General features: G+C 36.7%; 2 protein-coding genes across 2 annotated transcripts; both read left to right on the forward strand.

Moving 5' to 3' along the window:
• Positions 1–2,625: 2,625 nt before the first annotated feature.
• Positions 2,626–11,500, forward strand: LOC145788385 (fibrinogen C domain-containing protein 1-like). Its single transcript, XM_082600155.1, has 6 exons — positions 2,626–2,875; positions 3,420–3,523; positions 5,071–5,167; positions 5,646–5,742; positions 10,308–10,451; positions 11,065–11,500. Exons 1-6 carry the CDS (start codon positions 2,626–2,628, stop codon positions 11,249–11,251), a joined length of 879 nt encoding a protein of 292 aa, XP_082456281.1. The 3' UTR covers positions 11,252–11,500.
• Positions 11,501–19,563: 8,063 nt separating this feature from the next.
• Positions 19,564–21,981, forward strand: LOC145788386 (zinc finger BED domain-containing protein 5-like). Its single transcript, XM_082600156.1, has 2 exons — positions 19,564–20,756; positions 21,924–21,981. The coding sequence occupies exons 1-2, from the start codon at positions 19,564–19,566 to the stop codon at positions 21,979–21,981; spliced, it is 1,251 nt and encodes a 416-aa protein (XP_082456282.1).
• Positions 21,982–22,889: the final 908 nt, after the last annotated feature.

The following is a 22,889-nucleotide window of genomic DNA, read 5'->3' on the forward strand; positions in this document are numbered from 1 at the left end:
TAATAATTAGAGAACTTATGTTATGCATGTTGTGGTGCGTGCTTGGCTGTTATGATGTGATCAGTCGTCTCTTAAATTCTCATCTTTGCCATGACCAGTGTTAAAAATCATCGCTTATTGAAGAAACGTTGTCAAACGTAATATTAACGTAATTTCGTAATTTTGTGCTATAAAAGTGTCTTTTTTATTCACTGGGAAATAACTTTTTGGGAAAAATTTCATGTTGTTCTTGCAACATATGAAAGGGTTTAAAGAAGCAAAATAAAAGCTAATTGCACTTTTCCATGCCCGAAACAGATACTTTCGATTTACGTGTGTATTTTATCGTCATTGGAAACTTTTCCTTTTTTCGTTACAAAATTCATTCGAAAGTATTTTGTTAAAATCATTTTTGATTCTCTTATGTAATTAATCAACGCATTTCGACCAAGAAATAACAACATTTGGTTGCACAATAGCATGTGTTTGTTTCTATTTCAATTGTTTTCATTTTATGATGATTAATGCATGAGTTCTCAAACTGTGCGTCGCGATGCCGTGGTGGCGGCATCGTTTGAAATTTCAAAGGGAGTCGCACAAAGATTCGGTTACCTAGCTAAAAAAAAAGATGAAAGAACTATTATTTTTTCTATAAGCTATTTATGTTCAACCCCATTCTTTTAAGGCAGCAGGTTGTTAATGATAATTCAAAAATGCAATCATTAGTCAGCAGCTTAGTAGGCCTCGTACTCACAGGTTTGCCATGACTTGTCATAACTGCGTCTCGAGTTCAGCATCTCCCAAGCGCATAGCACCGAAAGAAGTTTGAAAACCAACGGATTAATGTGAAAGTATCATGGTTATGTTTTAGTTAGGCGAATGTTATTGAATTAGTTTGTACTTTGTACATAATGGAGCTACAGTATTAGGTTGAATTAATCTGTTTCAAGCTTTGTCGACTTCAACGTTGATTGGACATGTTTGAAACAAAAAAAGCCAGTTCGTCATCTCATCCTTATACAAACACAAGTTTCAGGCTACTGAAAATTCCACAGACTACCCGAATTATGATGATGATTATGTGCCTGATCTGATACAGACGTTGGCGATCATGGTCTTCCAAACTTCTCTGTCATTAGCCATTCGTATAAAATCGTTCGTTTTAACTGTTGTGTTTGTGGCCCATTGATTCAAGCTGTTTAAATAAGTTAATCTTTGTCGACCTCTGCTTCTTTTTCCCTGTATCATCCCCAATAGAGCTAATTTTTCCAAATCTCCATGTCTGTGAATATGACCTACAAATTGCATCTGACGCCTTCTAACTGTTGTTAGTAATCTCCTTTCTGCATTTGCCAATTTCATAACTTCGTCATTACTCTTCTTTTCAGTCCAAGATATCCTCAACATCCTTCTGAGAAACCACATCTCAGCAGCCTCTAGTCTTTTCTTCATATCTTTACTTATTGTCCAGCATTTACATCCGAATTATAGTGCTTTTAATGATAATATATTCAATTGTTTTTTTTTTATTGAATATAACTTTTTACAGAACCTTGTATGGGCTAACGATGATAAAACCTGCTACTAGACGTGCATTTGTAAATGAATTTAAAAAAATGTAGATTTACTCTTTTTGATACAATTAAGATTTTTATGAAGAATCGTGGTTCAAAAAAAGAACGAACCCAAACGATTTTTTCTAGCAGCATTTCCCTTGTTATTTGCTGTCAAGGTTTGATGAAAATTTTGGGCTCCTTCCCAGGACTAGCGTTGATGACGTCTTCAATCGCAATCAAGTAGGCTACCGGGTTTTGGAATATTCTTGTAAATCGAACTCAATTTGTTCAGTCTGCAGAGGAGCGGGATTATCCCCTGAGAACAGTGGGTCCGAATAAAGTCGGGGAAGTAGGCTACGTAAGTAGTTAAAAATCTTAAACTCTCTCCTCTGCTGCGTGCCAAGCAGGAATGCTTAGTACCAGTTTAAAAAGAATTTTGGTATGACCAGATCGATATAATCAAACCCATATCAACCGACGCAGAGGTGGGTACCCAAACTACTAGGCTATTGAGACGTTTGTTGTTACGGTAGACCAGTGGTCGAAAGACTGCTTTAGAGTGTTTGTTGAGTAGGGTTAGAATTTAGCATTGAAAAAAATACATCAAGGTAATGATATAATATTATAGCCTGTTGAGTGTAGAGGAAGCGATCTACTTGGCGCCAGCACAAGGCTGAGTCGAGAGCCTTGTGGCATGAATTAAGGTTGTGGTGTGATCACTATATACAACACACTAGTAAGCCTACAAGCAGTAAATAATAAAGAAATTCTTCAAATCTATGACATGATGTATTTTTTACTAGATTAAACTTTCAAGATAATGCGAGTTGGTTTCCGGAGTTTTAAATTTAAAGTATAGCCTAGTTAAATCAAAAGCTGGAAGGTATTTTCAAAAAAGAAGTAAAAAAGATATCACAGAATATGGATCCTTTCTTTCCAAGAACTATTAACACATTATTTATAATTATTAACGATGCAATTGAAAACGTGATGTCTAGTACTCTTTATTTTTCTATAAATGAAATATCATCAAAGTAGGCGATGTGTTTTTAAGAGTTCACTCATAAAGTCTTGACACGCAGCTCAGAGCATGGCCACAAAACTTTTAAGCTTGTTTTTGTTGGTGATTGTGTTGGAGTTTGTCGTTCTGCAAGAATGTCAGCAAATCACTGTTTGTGGAGAAAACTCTTCAGGGGGTAAAAAAGCTGAGAAAGGTGATGTTGGAGCTCCGGGTAAGGCGGGTCCTCCTGGAATCAAAGGATGGCAAGGTGCAAAAGGCGAGCAAGGAAGTTCATGTGCACTTGGTAGCTTTGAAGATGAAGTTAGAAGAGAATTTGCAAGTAATTTATTGAGCAAGAGCAACCTTATTCTATATAATTTTGTGAAGTTATTTTAAAAAAAGTAATAACTAAGTGCTGTACAATGCTTTCGTAAAAATTGTCATAATTTTCTATTATTTTTTGCATTTTACTTTTTTATTTGAAATCAATGATATAGGAAAGTGCTATTAGTCGGCTATAAATGTTGTCTACACTTTAGATTGACAAAATCCTATGAGACGCATAGCCTACTCACGCTTGCTGTTTAGTGAGAACAAGAACTTGAATGAAAGTAAATTTATTAGAGATGGCTTTGTCTCTAACATTGCTGGTGTTGAACACCAGATCTTGTTATTGTAATGTCATCGTTGTGATACCTCATTTGTGGCAATGTAAGGCAAGAAAAAACCTATTTGACAATATGCTTAGCTAGGCCTAAAGACATGTATTTTAAACTGTGTAATATCAATTTTTTTGTGAAATAAACGTTTTTAAATAGTTTGCAGTATGTAGCCTACCTGATAAAATGATAGGCTACAATTAAACTTGATCACAATTTTTCTAGCACTAAAACGACATTTCGTTCCTTCATCATGCTTGACCTCCCTGGAGGATGGAAGACAGACACTTCGATCAGGAGAGGAAGTTTATTGTGATGGAGGATGGCAAGTAAGCGTACTCACGTTTACGTAACTTACGTTAGTTTTTTTCTATGCAAATTATATTTAACAAATTCTAACAAAATGGAACAATTTTTAATGTCAATGAGGTTATGGTAACCTTAAGGCTACATACAATTTCAAATGTAGGCGATACCATTTCAAAACTTTGCAATTGCAACAAAGGTAGGCTAATATCAGTTATTGCAAATTGCAATAGCCTACTATCAGTTGTTAGCCTACTGTTTGTTGGAAATTGAAGCAATTTAACCGATTTGGCACAATTTTGATGCAACAAACACTAACAGGCTTTGTTGTCATGTGCTCTACTTGAGAGCATGAAGATTAATGTTTATTTCGCTTAGAATGAAGCAAAAAGCAAGCTGGTTATAAACAGCAACAATTAATTTGAATAAATTGTTTTTGATTAAATTGTCACGTGTTGTGCTTGTCGTATTTTTGCTTTGTTTGTGCCACTATTTCGTTTTGTGCTTCTGTTCATTTTGCGCAGGGGTCACCAAACTTTTTTCTATGAGGGCCGGATTGCTGCGAGATTAAATGCTGCGGGCTGGATGCAAATTGCAAAAAGATATACAACTATTTAGAATCTCCATTGACTTGAATTGAGCACAATATATAACAAAGTCAGTGGTGGAATAGCAAAGTTGTGATGAAAATAGAAAGGTTGCTGGAAAAGTTATCCCCTGCTGTGATACACTAGGAGGGCATCGTGCTCTTGAAAAAACATTACATCTTTCCAAACTTGGCCTAGGCTGTCACTATTTGTGGTGGCCTAATGATAAAAACAGAACACCAACATGTAGGCTGCCTGGTGGAAAAATGTAGGTTTACAAATTCAACATACAACAACGAACTATAAGAACGAACACTTTTAACAAAGAAGTCTCTATTACACAAAAGGCAAAGCCAAAAACGGTTGCTAATGCCAAGGCCAAGGGAAGCACATATGTACAGAATTGTAGTGCAGCTGTAGTACGTGGCGGGCCGGATGAAATCAGTTTGCGGGCCGGTTCCGGCCCGCTGGCCGTAGTTTGGTGACCCCTGATCTTGCGTAATCTGTTTGGATAGCCTACGTCTTCTCTGAACAATCAATTTTACCTCTTTCAAATACTTGACCCGTTTTGTGCTGCGTAAATCGTAATCTTTCAGTTATAATTTGTGTGAGAAAATTAAGCAGTTTCTCAAATATATAGTTTAGTTAGACCATATTTTTGCTGTGATACCGTATGATTCTTCAGTATTTTTTTTACAATATTTCTTTTATAGGTTTGAAAACGGTTATGACCAGCCGCAAACTTTCGCTTTTTGTTTTATAATGTTAAATGTAGTGTTGTTGCTTAGATATGTCTGTTGTTTATGATTTAAAAAATAGCATCTAAATGGAACAAATTTCAGCAAAAAGTCAATCAAAAGATTTGCTCAAAAGTGACTAAACGCTATAAATCGATTAATTTGGCTACTGCATGTTGGCTGATAAGATAATGGTATATTAGTGAGATTCTCTGTTGAAATTTTTTTATTACTGTCATGTAACAGGTGATTCAGAGAAGACTAGATGGAAGTGTAAACTTTGATCTAAACTTGAGAGCTTACAAAAATGGCTTTGGAAACCTGGATGGAGAATTTTGGTTTGGTTTGTAGAAGTTGACAAGTCTATCATTTCAAACGTTGCCAACATTTTGCTTTTCATACCCGCACTGATCAAATAGGCTTTTGTGTTGTTTTGATGCATGACTGGTAGAGTTTATTTGGTATCACGCTTTTACAGGTAAATCACAACGCAAAATAAGAAGAAATTTAACTGAATGATAAAAGAACATATAGCCTACTGTAGAAATAAAAATGTATTTCCAAATGACAGGTCTAATACATAATGCTGAAATATGTCTAGCACTAGCTTACACACAACTTTTCATAGCAGCCGACTAAAAAGCCATTTTGGTTTACAACTTTTCATTTCATTTATACTATCTTGGAAAATTGAATATGAAATTGAAAACAGGGTTTGTTTGTGCTAAAAAATTCCCAAACATTTCTTTTCCTATTATAGCTTTACACTTATTCTTGCTTCTGATATAACACCATTTGTACATTCACCATGCTTTTTGAAGGTCTTAATAAAATTCATAACATGACGTCACACCGCGGATGCAAGCTGAGGATCGATTTGTGGAGTTTTGATGGAGATCATGCTTTTGCTCAATACAGGTAGGCTATGTGAGCTGTTATTCCAGATTAATATCTGATTAGCTGAGTATTATTTTTTCTTCTTTTGGAAACTGAAGAATTTTACTGATACTGACATGAAATAGGTTTTAAGTTACTCCTTTATTTATGTGCCATGTTTCATTCGCATAGGGTATTAGTTCGACAAGCACCTGGTCTTGTAGATATAAAAAGCAAATGTGAAGAGGTTGTTGTAAGATTGAAAAATGAATCGATTGTGATTTAAATCGGCTGTGCCGTTGAATAATACACTTTAACGATTTATCTTTGTATTATGTCTTGTATTTATTTCAATTTAGGGGAGACCGGGGAGATTTGTTACAAGGGAGGGTTGTTACAGTCCTTTTAACTTAGTTCTCACCAACCGCTGGAATTAAGTTGTTTTTGTCAGGTTTTTAGTTTCCATGTGCAAACGAAGCTTCAGCCATATTGAAGGCTGCAGTAGAAAATTATTGATGAAAAACTGTTTTAGGGTATAAAAAGTAAATTTTGGCTTTGTTTAAGAAAATGTTATTGCTACAAAACTATGAGTGATATTTAACTGGCTTCAAAGTTAAATCAGACTTGAAGTGCAATACCTTTGATTCATTATAAATATTTTAAAGCTGAGTGTCACATGTTTGACATATGTTGATCTTATTCAGCCAACTACTATTGGGGTGAGTTGTTACACAGTGTAATGCTTGCTCATCTCAACTGGAAAAAGTACTTAATTTGGTACTCAAATAACAAATTTTGTATTATTTAGAATAGTTGATTACATTTTTAAGTTCTACTAATATCTGTTGTTGCTGTATCTGTGCCTAAACATGCCAAAAACCAATAAAGAGTTCCTTATTGAGGCCAAATACCATGAATGGTTGAATGGAGATAATGTGTTTGCAATTCTGGTGACAATGCATTGTCAATAATGATGTTATTTGTTTATTCATGATTTTTTCTATTAAATTTGGATGTTCAATAAATTCAAGAATGCTGTGTCAACGTATTCCATCAGTTTCAGGTATTTTAGTTAGAAAAATTAGTTAATAAAACAGCCTATTTGAAATTGTAACATTTCACCCCATCTATGTAATAAGTCACCCCGATACTGGGGTGACTTGTTACAACTGACTCATTGATATATTAATGCAAATATTTTCCTGTAAACATAACTTTGTTAAATTTTGAGGTTGTCTTTATAACAACTGGTCATGTGGCAAGATTATATAAAATTTTCAGCAACTTTGTGCAAATATTGAAAGATAAATCTTAGATTTACTGAAAATTGTAACAACCCTCCCCGGTCTCCCTTATCTACTGTGGCACGCAGCTCTCTAATTCTAAACAGTTAACTTTTATCAACACTGCAAGCAAGCGCAAGCGTTAGCTTTTCTTTCACTGATCATGTACCGTACCAATAATTTAAAGGAGGGGTAATTGGTTGGTTTTGAATCTTTATCCTTGGACTGACAAATCCTTGATAGGTTATTCCTGGTAGTTTCGCATACTAGTAGAGGCTTTGGACGCAGGGTCGGTTAACAACATCGGCATAGTGAAGTTTCCGATTGTTGAAATGTTGGTACCGTGTAATTATTCCATCTACTAGGTTCCGCTGAATGGAGAGCAGTCCTGAAATGTGTTGCTCAAGCTCATACCCCAAGAGCCGAAGTAGCGCCGCAAAGCAAAGTTTAGAGGCTACATTTTTTTTAACGGACACCAAGGAGCGTATTAAAATAATACGTTAAAAACTAAGAATGTGTATTGGCTTACTAGGTTATAGTTTATTTTTGGTGAAGTCATTTGGCCTGACAATAACACCTTTGACACGTCTTCTTCGTTTAATGTAAAATATTCTTGAGTTGTGTGTACCTAATATTCCTTTTGTGGTAGCTGCAGCGGAAAGACGTTGGTATAGGTGATTTATTGCGTTGGTTCACTTTCAGCAGTTATATCATAAACTAGGCCATTCAAAAAAAACAAACAAAGGTTAAAGATGTTAGCTGAAAAGCATCAAAACAACTTAATGTGGCACTGAGCTGAGAGAAATATGTAGAATGTAGATCAACACAGCCATTGAGTGGGTTGCAACCTATTCAAAAACAACCAGGGAAGACCGATGAGATGGAGGAAGGATGATTTTGATGACGATTACCGGGATGAAAAGTTAAGAACAACAAAAAAGAGTAGCCTATATGTTGGAATTTTTGTTAGCACCTTCTGCCAGCAGTGACATGACCGGTTGATGGATGACAATAATGTTGTACAACTGAGCTACTGACAACAGCAGTGATTATTCCATTTCAATTCAGTTCAATTTATTTTTTATTGCTGCTGCGAACATGTAGAAAACGATAAGGTAAATATATGAATTTCGCACCAACAAAAGTAAACGATGACAAAACCGAAAGGTTTAAAATATCCATCGATAAAACATTGTTTGGAAAACACTATTTTAAAAATGCACAGCCACCAAACCAAGAAAAGAAAGGGAAAAAATAATACTTTTGTTTCATCGGTTGTAATTTGTAAAAATAGGCCTACAATCAAAACTTGTAAGTGTAACAAGCGCAATTTAAATTTTACAATATAGCTTACAAAAGAAATTCAAAAGCGTTAAGTTTCCTGAAGTTTTTATCTTGAGAGTCTCAATTCCAAAATTTAGTTATGATGTCATAAAAGACTCGTAATTAGCTACTTTAGTTTATTACTTATTTCTTTGTAGAAACACAAGCATTTCAAAACGTTTGTCTGACTATTTGCTGCGTTTGGGACGTATAATGTCCTTTCCAAGTGAAAACATGCGTTCCACAGCAGCACTGAATGGTATTGGTGTGTTGCATTTCAAAAACAAGTCTTGAAAACGTTTACTCGGAAAGGTAGCCTATCACTGTTCCAAGCGTGTTGTGATGGTTTAGCATATATATTTTAACGAGGTCCACTGCACCGACATCGCTGTTTTCAAGGGCATAGAGCTCTTAAAATAAAGTTTTTTCATGGCCACCTGGAGATGCGGCCTGATTTGTCGCATTTTGCTGATTTTGATTACAGTTACTGCTGGTGTTTGACAGACATTTTCTGAGATTTTTTTACTTTTTGTTGTCTCCTAATGATATAAAAGCTTTTTGTTGCTTTGGGGAAGCCGTAGCAAATGAGAAAAAGTAAGTTGAAAAACACTCATCTTCACACCACAGGAGTAACATCTTCGAAATCGAATTTTCTTTGTTTTTCAACATCTGAGGATGTTAAAACCTATTGTGTCATCTGGGGAAAACAGCAAAAGAAAGCGTAAAAATATAATTTTTGAAAAAATTTGTTTTAACATTCGCCCAAAGTTAGCAAAATCTGAAAATTTTTGCAAAATGTGATAAATCAGGCCATATCTTTAGGTAGCCATTGTTTCTTCAACCTCCGCGATGACATTCATTGATTTTTCGCTTTCTCTCTCTGATCCCTCGTTCTTGTATATTGCTCACGGTATGAGTGATCACCATTTGGCGAACTTCTTCCGCTTGTATTCCAGGTAGCCATTCCAACCAACGCGAAAGCGGGTAATTCGGATTGTGAAACTCTCATTGTGAAACGAGATTTCCCATGAAAACGAAAAATTAAATGACGCATAGCGCTTGACGCTTAAAATCGGCAAAATAGTTGACGGCGATATCACTTCCGTCAATTAAAAAATAAACTGACGGCGCTATAGCCTCAGCGTCAACAAAAGTTGACGCCGTCAACGCACAACACTCCTGAAGACTCAATGTCAAAGCAAGGCTTAGGTTACATTTCCATGGTAAGAAAGCTTTTATTCGCATACCGGTAGCCTATTTCATCAACTGCTCGTCGTTGTATATTTCACCATTCACAGATTTTTTTTTCTTGATTTTACAAGCCAGATCAGAAAAGTGTGACAGGGTAGAAGCTATAGTGATGGGGTTAGACATAAGGCTAGGTTCACATATGGATAGCAATAGATAAAATAAATCTTAAAGTCAAAGTACAGATTGACAAAATGAGTAATCGTTGGGGGTTAGCTATTTCAAAGATTTTAACTGTCAGATCAATAAGTGATTAATGACTTTAAAAACTAGCTACGACGCCGTCGTGAAACACCAACATTTTTGCTTCTTTTAGAAACAATACAACCAATTCTCATCGAAAATAAAGCATTAAAACTTGAAAACCGATTTCCAAGTAAGAACTTCCCACTGTTTTGTTGTATCCAGGATTACAACCGGTAGTTAAATATTTAGATTAAGTGCACAGGAGGCAAGGAAGTCAATCTTTGTGTCTGCTTTCAGATGTACCTTTACAGGTAAGGATCTTGTCAAAGACACCGCCACATAGTCTTGGGGAGTGTTGAAACAGCACCCTTTTAAAGGTAGAACCGGGGCTCTCATCACTTGGCTATGCAGCCGACTCCCAGTTAAATTTAAAGTTGAATTTAATGTAAAATAAAATTGCTCATTGGCCATCAGTGGCATGACTGGTTGGTGATGATGATCAAGATGAAAGTTGCTCAATGACACGTAAAAAAAGATGATGAATAATAACTTACATTTACTTTTCAGTGCATTTTCGATTGAAGGCGAAGATGATTTGTACAAACTCCATGTTCAAGGCTACAGTGGCACAGCTGGTGACAGTTTGACTGGTGACCACAGCCATGACAAACAGCGGTTCACGACCAAGGACAGCGAAAATGATCAAAGCGGGTAGGCCACTTTAATTTAAAAAATATAATCTGAGTCTGCCCGACAGCTCAGTTGGGCGTCTGACCTCATGAACGAAGAAACTTTGATCGAGCGACGCCGCTTTGACTCTCGGGGTGTGCGCTTGAGCAATGCATTCCAAGGACAGCTCTCCATTCAGTGGCACCAATTCAATGGCATAATACACATATCGCCCGTGGTGGCGCTGCGGAGCAGTCGTTTGATATAAATTACGCCCTAACCAGTCAAGCTACGCGGTTAAGATTAAAAATTTCGTTAAGCATAATTCTGCGTTAGGAAATGCTTAAAAAAGTTACTATACTTGGATCCAACCTGTCAGGTGCACTTTAATTCTTTCCTCGTATTCCGGTAAAAATCCAACTCTCAATACGAGGAAGGAACATAATGATGATGATGATTCTGGTAATTTGATTGTGAGTGCTATTTTTAAAATGGCACCACGTCTAATTTATATCGGTCTGCTTACGCCACTGCTCATTTGCATAGATGACGTTAAAAATTAAAAGCATGAGCCGTTTGCAAATATTTAAATAGAAGATACTGTCTGATACTTTATAGAACCATAGCAGCATCAATGCATCAAATTGTGTTGCAGATATAATTGTGCTATTGGAACAACAGGAGTGTACCGAGGTGGGTGGTGGTTCAATAGTTGCTTCCACTCTGATCTGAATGCTGAATGGGGAGAGTCAAGCGGAAATTGGGACAACATAATTTGGTTTGCATGGAAAGGAAGCAACACTGCTTTAAAAGAAACTGTTATGAAGCTTCGTTGTGATTAAATCAAAAACTTACTGTATATCTGCAGTAGGTTTGACTTGTACAAATCGTATGCAACAAATGATCTAAAAACTTCAAAGCTACTAACTAAGCACCCGATAGTAGCCTACCAACTGTTTGTATTCGTGGATAAAGTAGGAAAACTAAACAAATATGATTTCTTGGTCTTCTGGTTGCGACACGGCCAACAAGTTACCATTATACGTTATTTCAATGTCTAGTGACGTCAGATTTAGCAACAGTAGCAAAGCTTGATAACTGGATGTTAAGCTTTTGTTGAACTACGATTTTCAGAAGTAGCTGTATCTCGGGATATTACGGTTCAACAGTCTTCTTGTTCACTCATGTCTCAACCGAAATAACAGTCAAAATAGCAATAATATCATCATTTCATTTTGCGTCCATTGTAGCAATACACACTTTGTGCAGTAAAGTCGGTTTGATTGAGAATTCAATATAATATAACAGACAGCTGGAAGCAAGCAAAGACTTTTCATTTATCGAGTTAGTTGTTCTCATCCATGAAGTGTTAACATTTTGCCAAGACACAACCACTTGCCTTATAAGGTCGTGTAAATCCAACGTCATTTCGAGCATCTTGCAGGCAGTTTTACATTCAACAATTAAATTTTGAGATTCTTTTATTTCTATATTTTTATCAGTTGCATGTTTTGACCTACGCACTGTGGTGATGTAAACAACCATCATTCAAAAATCTATCGTAACACCATCTCAAATTATTATTTTCGACATAAAAACATCGTACACAAAATTTTGTGTTGAAAGTATAGTTATTTAAAGATGAGCCGCACATCAATATTTTGCATTTTTGGACAATCTTACTGGATATATCATTGATGCTTACTCTTGATCTATTCCTATTAGACTCACTATCAAATATGTTTTCTCTCTATTACAGACATATTTATCAAAAATACCAAGGTTGTGGATAACGTGAAAAATATCAGATTTTTGGTTTATAACTGGTCGACTCTGACTTCAGTGGTACCAGATTTTTGAGGGTTGCCAGATTTTTTAAATTTTTGTCCTTTTTTATGTTTTTGGTTTGGTATGGTTTTGAACTTTTATCTTCGGACTGACAAAGCCTTGATAGGTTATTCCTGATAGTTTCGCATACTTGTAGAGGCTCTTGACGCAGGGCCAGTTATTGAAATTGGCAGAGTGAAGTTTTCTGATTGTTGAAGTGTTGTTGGCGGGGAATTACTCCGTTCACTAGGTGCCGCTGAATGGAGAGCAGTCCTGAAAGTGCGTTGCTCAAGCTCATACCCCAAGTGATCTACCGCCGCATGATCTTGAGCCGCGCGCGTAACCACTGAGCTAACGGGGCGGACAAATTTTAAATTTAAGTTCACTCAAGTTGTGATCGAAATTGGAGCAGCAACTATCACAAAAACTGACAAGCACGAACACTTCTCCTTTTTAGTAAAGTTTTAAAGCGGAGAACAAGAAACAATATTTTGAACAAAGATTTCAAAAAACAAAGCTATTGTTCATCATTTTGTATTAAGCCGGAGTCAGAGTAGCCTTAGTAGTCTTTTTACGCCAAAAACCTTCCGACTCCACAGCCCTAAAAAATACCTTCAATGTGAATAGTTTTTTTTAGCAACCAAGAAAAGTTGCGCATAGCCTAATGTGGAATTCTTGAAGAAGCGTTTCTGATATTACTGTGTTTGGTACATTTGCTTGTACTGAATTGGGACTTGTGAGTGGTGACACGACTTAGTACACTGCTTACATTTAGAAAAAAATGTATTACATTGCACCTGTTGTCCATCATTACTTTATCTTTTGCGGTACTAGACTTATTTATCTATCAAATGTTTAACTAAATTTTAATTGATTGGCTAACCAATAACAAACCCGAACCAGATCAAATTACCACCAAGTTGTAATTTACTAGACGGATGATCAGGTTAATGTATTTCTTGAATTTTGTACCAGTATATTGTTGGAAATCGTGGGAGAACACCAGTTAAGATTTAGGCTTGCAGGTTTTGATTTTAATATTATGTAACCACCTATTTAAAATATAATTTTTATGCGTGTTGATAACATCGGAGTTTGCTTTATTTGTTCGTTTTTACGTATTTTCAAATTTTCTTCTTTTTTTACATGTGCTAGCTGAAGATGCTATTACTATAGCGAAATCGATTCTTAACTTAATAAATTACACTAAGAGGTTAGATTGTTGTGCAAATGCCAGCATTTGATGAATGCAAATTAGCAGTACCCATATCATATATTGTGGAGTTTTATTGTGCGATTTATAAATAGGTAAAAAAAAATATTTTTCTTCAAAAAACTTCATCCTTCAATTGCGAAAACTATTATCTGACAATACAATACTAATTACATATGCAAATGGGTAAAGTTACTCTTTTAATAACACGCATTATTTTGTAAAAAAGACATTCCTCTGAATAAAATAAGTTGGTAAGCTAACTCGAAAAATCGGAGACAAAAAACTTAACCCCCTGTTTTGCATCATCCTAATACGCACTTGTGAAACCTCCATGACCTGGTTATGGATATTCAGTATCCAGGAGCGTAATCAGGGGAGAAAAAGAGGCAACTGCCTCCCTCTCCCAAAATATTTTAAATGGGCATGTCAACCTGTATTACTTCTTTTGACAGAGTTTTACTATTGGTTTTGGCTAAAAATACTCTCAAAATGCGCAATTTTGAGGTATTTCTTTGCCAACCTTTCTGGGGAGGGGCAGCGCCCTTCCGGGTGCTTCGATTTCGTCAATTTGTTGCTGAGCTCAGTAACATGTACAAATAACTTTGTGCTGGCTTCGCCTTCATCAGTAGCCTAGACAGAGGTCCAAGGAATGCTTTTAGACCAGAGTCTAGAATAATTTTAGGGGTCCAAAACTTTCCCAAAGAGCTTAAAAAATTGAAAATGATACCACATATCATATCTTGTTTTCTATAGTGTAACTGTACTAAATCCTATGGATTGTAAACACACCTTTTGCGTTTTGGGACAAACTACTTCTTTTCTGGCTGAGGTTTGTTTCGACAAAGCCCCTCAGTCCATCGCAGGATGGACGCTATAGAAGGAAGTCACAAGATCCAGTCCGACGTTACCGCTCTTTCAAAAATTCATACCTTCAATTAAAGCAAGACCAAGAGCTAAAAAAACGCGTTGTTAAAAGTTGGTGCTTTACTAGTAGACTGAAAATTTAGACCATATTAAAACAATTTTAACAAGTCCACCTTTTCCCACTGACGCACCGCCAACCTCTTTGAACATATCACTTGAAACTAATCTGTGTGAATCTCGGATATTTTGTAATATGTTTATGAAAATTTGTCTGCTAAAATATCATTGTGATATGTTTGTCGGTTTTGTCTTACAAAAATTATTACTTTATTGCAATTTATGGGGCAACTTCCTCTGTAAAAATGTATTTTCTAGACATATCAATGTAGTCTCACTAAACCCGTAGACCAACACAATCGTTCAAAAAGGGTTCGTTGTAGCCAGAGATGAGAAATATCAGCAAAACTGGTTCATTGAAGATCAAGATTAAATCAAAACAATGCAATCTTTACTTCAAAGATTCCTTATCTATTGTAGATTGACAGATTGAAGTTTCCGCTTGATGTTGAAGAGTTGTCGACTGAGAATTGTCCGCCCCGATAGCTCAGTGGTTGCGCGCCCGCCTCGAGATCACGCAGCGCTGGTTCGACTCTTGGGTGTGCGCTTTAGAAACGCATTCAGGACTGCTTTTCCGGCAACAAGATTTCAACAATCGGAAAACTTCACTCTGTCAATCACGGTAACCGACCCTGCGTCAAGAGCCTCCACAAGTATGCAAAACTACCAGGAATAACCTCTCAAGGCTTTTTCAGTCCGAGGATAAAGATTCAAAACCAAAACCAATCAATTATTCCACCCACTAGATCAGGGATTCCCAACCTGGGGGCCATGGAAAAATTTAAAAATAATAATTTTTTTAATTTATCATCTCTACGTCCACTCCAACACTATATAACAAAAGAAATAATTTAAAATTTAATAAAAAACTAGTACATTTTGCCCAAATCTTCATGAAATGGTCTTTAATTCCCGGTTGTTTCAAAAATAATAATATAACATTTCTATATAAAGTTGTAAAAAGTTGCGGCTGCTGTGAGACTAATAAATATCACTGAACTTCTGAAGACAAAGCAGTGCAGTGTCTTGGATATTCAATATGACATGCGGCTTGCTCTTTCCACCACCAAACCAGCAATTAAAACATTGGCAGCAAAAACAAGCTCAACCATCACATTAACTGCATGTGTAATAAATAATTAATGTACTATCATGATTATTGTGTGTTGTATTTATATCATTTTATCATTCTAACTACCGGTTACTGTAAAAACAAGTTTTTTAATTAAAATGACGTTTCTTAATATTTTCAAAAGGTTGAAAAAAATAGAGGGGCTATTGATTTTTCAAAATTTTCAAAGAAGGCCACGGTGTGAAAAAGATTGGGAACCCCTGCACTAGATGATCATATAGCCACTAAACAGAAAATAGTTTTTGAAATGCACTGCTCAAGTGCACATTTTGAGAGGTAAATCAGTGTTGCTTGGTTTTCTCGTTTCTTCGCTCGTGTTTGCTTGCAAAGTCGAGCTTTTAACAATAAGAGGTTTCGGCGGAAAAAAATGGAAGTACTGTAGGCCTACGACTACGGTATAGCTGGCCTGTTGTATTGCCTAAACATAGCACGTTGCATTTTTAGCTCTTATAATCTTGAGAGCAACAAGCTAGTAGGCTACTCAAATAAGCTTTTGTAATGTAATTTGAATCCCTTTAAAATCAATGTTGTGAGAACACGAGTTTGTAACATTAGTAAGACGTTTTTGCTAAGGTGGTAATTTGGTAACAGAGAAATACCATTTCTAAACCTACAATATTTTATCTCACGCGATTACAACGTGGTTTTGTTTCGTGAATGCAGCTTTGCAGCTGACACAACTGCATACCGTAACTGTTACTTTTATGTAGTAGGTCCAACCGCATACATGTGAAATTAACGTTCTAACCACAACCAACGTTGTTGCAACGTAACTTCATTTCCACGTTCAAACTTTAGTGACAATGACTTGATCATCTGAGCGTCCTGATGCCTGCGATAATAGTCTGGATATCATTTGGAATATCATTCGGTGAATTACATTTTGGTTTAAGTTGTCTGCATTTAAAAGAGCACTTCTTGCCAGAGGTGTACAGGAACCGGATCCGGACCCAAATCTTCTTGTTTTGTACCGGACCCGGATCTTAAATTTTCATAAATTATTTTTAAAATTTTTACACAGAGATACAAATTTTTCATGAGCTCCTGGCAACATTTCCAAACCCGGAGTTTTGAACCATTGCGTTTTGTGGCAACGCTGAAATTTTAGTCAGGCCAAAGTTGACGTTGTGAGATCACATAGTTTTTCAAAATTCTAGTCATTGGTTTTGCTTGTTGCACGTTTTCTGCAATATGTGGTGAAAATGTTTAATGTTACAGAAACAAACATGCATGGGTTACAAGGTAGGCTACTAGGCCTACATTAAGTTAATAAATCATGATAGGCTTTATTTCATTTTTAAGCTTACAGCCAACATCTTTTTGTTATTGCTTTGCTATGCACTAAATGGTTATTTCAGCAACAATAGTGGTTGTGTCATGTTGTATGCAATTATGCATTTGAAGGAAGAAAGATAACACATTTCAAGTCAGGATGTTTGTTACGTAGAGACCAATAGACCTACTGCTGTAAGAGGTGATCAGCCAGTAATGCATGGTGTAGCGGTGTAGCCTACGCTACCGTTACGATAGTAGGGTAAGCATCACACATCTACTAAGTAATAAGCCACGTACTGAATTTAATGAATCCATTTTGCAAACAACTTTTACAAAAAGTGCGAATCTGTCGTGTGGTGAAATACTAATGTAAGTTAATAAAATGTTCAACAAGAAATTACTTCGGATCCGGATCTGAGATATTTAGAAATTGCCGGATCTGGATCGGATCCGGATTTCAAAAAGCAAAAACAGGATCGGATCAGGTTTCAAAAAATCTTTGATCCGTACACCTCTGCTTCTTGCCTGTTGCAGGATCATCTAGATTCTTAGAACACGTTTGCCAACAACCCTCTTTTTCCACTTTAAATATAACCTATATAGCCAATATATCTTATACAAATGGTTGTGGCTGTCCTTAGTGCTGTAGGCCTACTTGTAGGAGATGGTGAAAATCATACATTACAAAATTGTTGAATATCAGATGACGTAATGATCATTGACAATATAATAATATTCATCATTATGGTGATAGTTGATTACTTTCTTGCATTTAATTAATTACATATAACTTATCATGACAAATGGCCACGTCACTTCCCAGACAGCAAAGTTCGTCATTTTTACATTGTTGAATTAATACAAAAGTGACGGATTTGCTGTCTGGGTCCTCCTATAAGAGACACTCTTGTCACTTTGTGCTTTTCTGATTCACTTGTTGCAGGTTAAATATAAATATGCTATTGTGATGACAAACCACTACAATCAAAGGCCGGATATTTACTGCTTAACCCACTGGTCTACGTATAAGGCTAACAGTGACGTGATCCCTCAAACGCAACAACACAGTTCCGCATGTTATTATTCAAGAGATTGCTTTAATTGTCATCAACAAGTTTTGTTTAGCCCTGCTTATCTTTGTTCTGTACTTTTTTTCGTTGTTTTGTTTTTAAAAATTTATTCAACTCGAACTTTCCAACAATTAAATTGTCACATAACAGTAATATCGGGTATTATTGAAGCAATTTAATTTCATTGACAACTTATGAGCACTATTATGCAGTGACATTTTATTTGACTGTTTGTCATTGTTAATAGCGGCATACACAATTTGTAACAGCACTACGTATGAGAATAAGAATAACCATGAATAACGTTCTCGTTTTGTCGCGTCAGCTTCTTAACCTTTGCTATGTAATTGTAAGTAACCTATTACGTTGCCTAATCTTAAAGCCTTCTCTCTGCTTCCAAAGCACCAAGAGAAAATAGTTCCAACTGATAGGTTAATTTAAACAGTCCATTACTATTGGCTTTTGCCTGCTGAGATTTGTGCCACTTGCAAAATATGATTTTTCTAATTTTAATATGATTATTTGTATTTTAACGCATAGGCGTACAGCGATGTAATATATAGTTTTGGTACCAAGGGCGTAGTCAAGCGGGGCAAAGGGGGCAATTGTCTCCGAAATATTTTAAATGAACATTTCACCCTCTGTTACAGCACCATTTAACAGAGTATGCTGTTAATTTGGGTTGATAGTAGTCTCAGAATGTGCAATTTTGAGGGTTTTTTTTTTCAAAAGTTTCTGAGAGAGGCTCCCAGACCACTGTCTGGGTGATTCGCTTACTCGTTGCCGAGCTCACTGACATTTGCAATATTTTTTATTTGTCTCCCTCCCGAAACTTTGTGCTAGCTACGCCTCTGCTTAGTACTGTACTGCAGAATGTTTAGTCTTTCAAGATTAAAAAAATGTACAAAAGAAAAATTAAACCCTTGAGGCAAATATTATGGATTCCATTGTTTTAGCGAATCCGCCCCAATATCTCAGTTGGTTTAAGCCAGGGGTTCCCAACCGGTGGTACGCGTACCATTAGTGGTACGCGGGAGCTTTTCAGGTGGTACGCGAGCAGCTCTCCGTTGCATGCGATATGTAGTAGTATTGTCAAATAAAGTAGACCTATTGCAACAATTATTTAATTTTGAGTTTCTAAAACATGCGAACACTTTTATTTCTTTCAGTACTAAATTCTCTGCACTCAGTGAGCTACTTTTGTCGATCTTGCTCCCTGCTGTCGTTGTTATTAATACAATGCTGCTGTGCGAACTTAATGGTGTCTGTGATGAAACTATTACGTGTGCAATGTGGTCTGTGTAATTGCAGAATTGCGTTTATTCTGATGTTGGTTTTCCGACGTGTAGTGGCTGAATCCTGAACAGCATTACATTTTTGTCTAAATATTTGAAAATGTCGAAGCGAAAGTATAGCGCAGATTATATTAAGTATGGCTTCAGTGCTATTCAACATCGTGGAGATAGCTTACCTCAGTGCGTGATCTGTATGAAAACCCTTTCAAATGCAGCTTTGAAAACAAGTTTGCTTAAGCGGCATCTTGAGTCCAATCATGCAGATGCAAGATGAATCGAGATAAGAGTTATTTTGAGCGACTTGGGGAGAACGTGAAGCGACAGCGCATGGATCACACAGGCCAGTTTTACAGAAATAATGCCGAAATTGTGCAGGCATCCTATGAAGTATCTCTTCTGGTGGCCCAAAACAAAAAAAGCTCATGTCATTGCGGAGTCACTTGTTTTGCCAGCAGCAAAGATATTAGTCAGAAATTTGATTGAAGAAGATTCAGTGGCAAAGTTGGATAGTGTATCGCTTTCTAACAATACTGTGAAACGACGCATCGAGGAAATGTCAGATGATATCACTGACCAAGTGGTTGCAGGAGTAAGAGATTCAAATTTTGGATTTGCCTTACAACTTGATGAATCCACAGATGTCACAAACTGCTGCCAACTGCTTGTCTACGTCCGCTTTACACAGAACAATGCTGTAAAAACGGAATTATTGTTGAATCATGAGGTGTCCACTACATCAAAAGGGGAAGATATTTTCAACTCTTTGAATAATTTTTTCAAGGCAAATGAACTGAATTGGGGAAATCTTGTCGGATGTATGACAGATGGGGCTCCCTCTATGCTCGGTAGAAAGTCTGGATTTCAAGCCCATGTCAAAGCTGGGTCACCTCGCGTCATAAGTGTTCACTGTTTCATACACAGGTTTGCTCTTTGCACAAAGGTTCTTCCTGCAAAGTTGTTAATGTGCTTGAACAGGGTTGTCAAAATCGTAAATTTTGTTAAAACATCAGCTTTAAATACTCGATTGTTTAAGGTTCTTTTTGAAGATCTCGGCTCAGACCACACTTGCCTCCTCTATCACACAGAAGTGCGCTGGCTCTCTCGAGGAAATACAACTAAGCGTCTTTCTGAAATGAGGAATGAATTACTTTTATTTTTCCAACAGAAAGACCATGAATTTCAAAACGATCTGGAGAACGAGGAATTCATTGCAAGATTGGCTTATTTGTCAGATATATTTGAAGCTTTCAATCATTTGAATCTGTCATTTCAAGGGCAAAACTGCACTGTCGTAGACTTTGTTTCAAAACTGGGAGCTTTTATCCGAACGCTGGAATTATGGAGGAAAAATGTGGAAAACAAGCGCTATGGTATGTTTAAATTTTTGTCAGCCCTTGAAATGGAAATCAGCGATGACTTTTCCAGAGAAATTACCCAGCACCTCTCGCTGCTAACTGCTGAATTGCAGGATTACTTTCCAGATACCCCAAGCTGCCCAGTGCCCATACATCACAGACCCTTTCTCAGTGGACCCAACCGACCTACCTGTCGGTACAGGGGAACAAGAGGAACTGATAGACATGCAGGAGGATCAGACAGCAAAAAAACAACGCAAAGAATGTTCTGCAATAAACTTCTGGCTTAATATGGCTTCTTCATTCCCAACGCTAGCTTCCCACGCTGTTCCACCACTACTGATTTTTCCTTCTACTTGGGAATGCGAGCAGGGATTTTCTATTCTTATGAACATCAAATCAAAAAATCGAAACCGACTAAGTGCCCCTGGACGTGACTTCAGATGTGCTATTAGCAAAGTTATGCCATGCATCGATCAACTGGTGAAAGATAAACAAAAAGACAAATCTCATTAAATTTAGTTGTGTCTTTTTCTTTGTTATTCTGATGCGTTCTGTGCTGTGTGGTGTAATGGACTCTGTGATGTTTTGTTGGTAGTTTTTCTACTTTTGCTGACTTTACATCCAGATTCATCATCTTGCAAATAATTTAATATTGGATCAAAGTAGTTGTTTTGAAAAATAGTGGTACTTGTTGACAATCCGTGGTGGCTAAGTGGTACGAGAACATAAAAAGGTTGGGAACCCCTGGTTTAAGCGCTAGACGTTACGAACAAAAGAACACAGTTTAACGTTACAAACAAAGAAACTGCAAGATCAAGCGTGCGGATTCGACTCTCGGGGTAGTGCTTAAAACAACGCATTTCAAGGACAGCCCTCCGTTCAGCTGCTACAATTACATAGAATCATTCACAGACAACGCTTCAACAACAATTGGAAACTTTACTGTGTCAAACTCGATGACCGGGCTGCGAATTTTTTTTTTCCACGAACTTTCTGTCTCATTTATATATTTCGGTAAGTGTAGTCATTATTGGTTACCGCGTGCGGTAAATTTCCGTGTGACTGCATTTTTTCGTTGGCATGTTTAGTTCAGTGGTTTAATCTTGTGCCTAATGTTCGTGTTAAAAACGTTCAACGCCAATCGAAGTCAATTTATTTTTCTTCAAATTAGTTTTTACGATGCTTTTCAAAAAAAGTAGCTTTTCAAAAAAAGTAGGGTTAATGGGTTAGGGTTCTTAATCAATTTGGAAAATCTTACTTTTAGAGTGACCAGAATCAATTTCCTTTCTCAACTTTTTTAAACTTGACGTGACTAGGTGTGTCTCCAGGCTTCGTTTTTTTTTTCAAGTTCAATGTTTAGATTTGGACCTGGAGGGCGAAAATTGGCCGCCGACTTTGAAAACCGCGCGAAAAAATGAATCGATAAAAACAGTTTCCTACACTTACAGAAATATGCAAATGAGACAGAAAGTTTGTGGGGAAAAAATTTGCGACCGGGCTTGCGTCTGTGGTTGAAAGCCTCTACACAAGTATGCAAAAATGCCAAGATTAAGCTCTCGAATAAGCTCAGTCCAAGGATAAAGAATCGATCAATTATTTCATTTGGTTTGGAATCCACTTACTCATTCATGTAAGTCTACAGTAGGCTATGTTTGTTTGTCAAGTTTAATGCAATTGCTTCGGTTTCTCGTAGGCTACTCTACTTTACAGTAGGTTGTGATATGGAGGAGCCAAAAAAAGATAGATTGCAAGATTCAGTGTTACGGAAGTCTTTTCAAGTTGTTCAGTCGTTGTTTGAACCTAAACTTTTATACAAAACGTTGTCCACAACTTCTCCAGTGCGTTCCATCTCATATAATTCGTTGTAAACCATTTCCTTATCTTGGTTGTCGTGTTGGCGTCTTTTGTCAGGTTTTGCATAAATAGCATCTTGAGGATCATTTGAAGCTTCACGTGGTGAAAAAGCAGCACTTGTTGGCCTAGAACCAGATAATTCAATATCGCTGTACAAGTTCTGAACACTCAGTTCTTTTATGTTCGTTGTAGCGGGATTATGTTCTCGATTTGACAATCCATGTGGTCTAGCAGTAGAAGTTGGCACGTCATCATTATTGTAAATAACGTTGTCAACAATTTCAGCTTCAGTGAAAGTATCATTGTGTTGTTGACGATGGTCGGATTCACAACAAAAACATTCCATCGATTTCTTTCTTCTCGTGTAGATAACAATGCTGACTGTTATCACAATAACCAGGCCAATGGCTGATCCTATGCCAATCGATAGGTTTGTTTGCAAAGGGTCCCCACGAACTCCACGTTGTGTTGT

The sequence above is a fragment of the Aplidium turbinatum genome, chromosome 2 (genome assembly GCF_918807975.1).
Source record: "Aplidium turbinatum chromosome 2, kaAplTurb1.1, whole genome shotgun sequence".
In the NCBI taxonomy this organism is placed as follows: domain Eukaryota; kingdom Metazoa; phylum Chordata; class Ascidiacea; order Aplousobranchia; family Polyclinidae; genus Aplidium; species Aplidium turbinatum.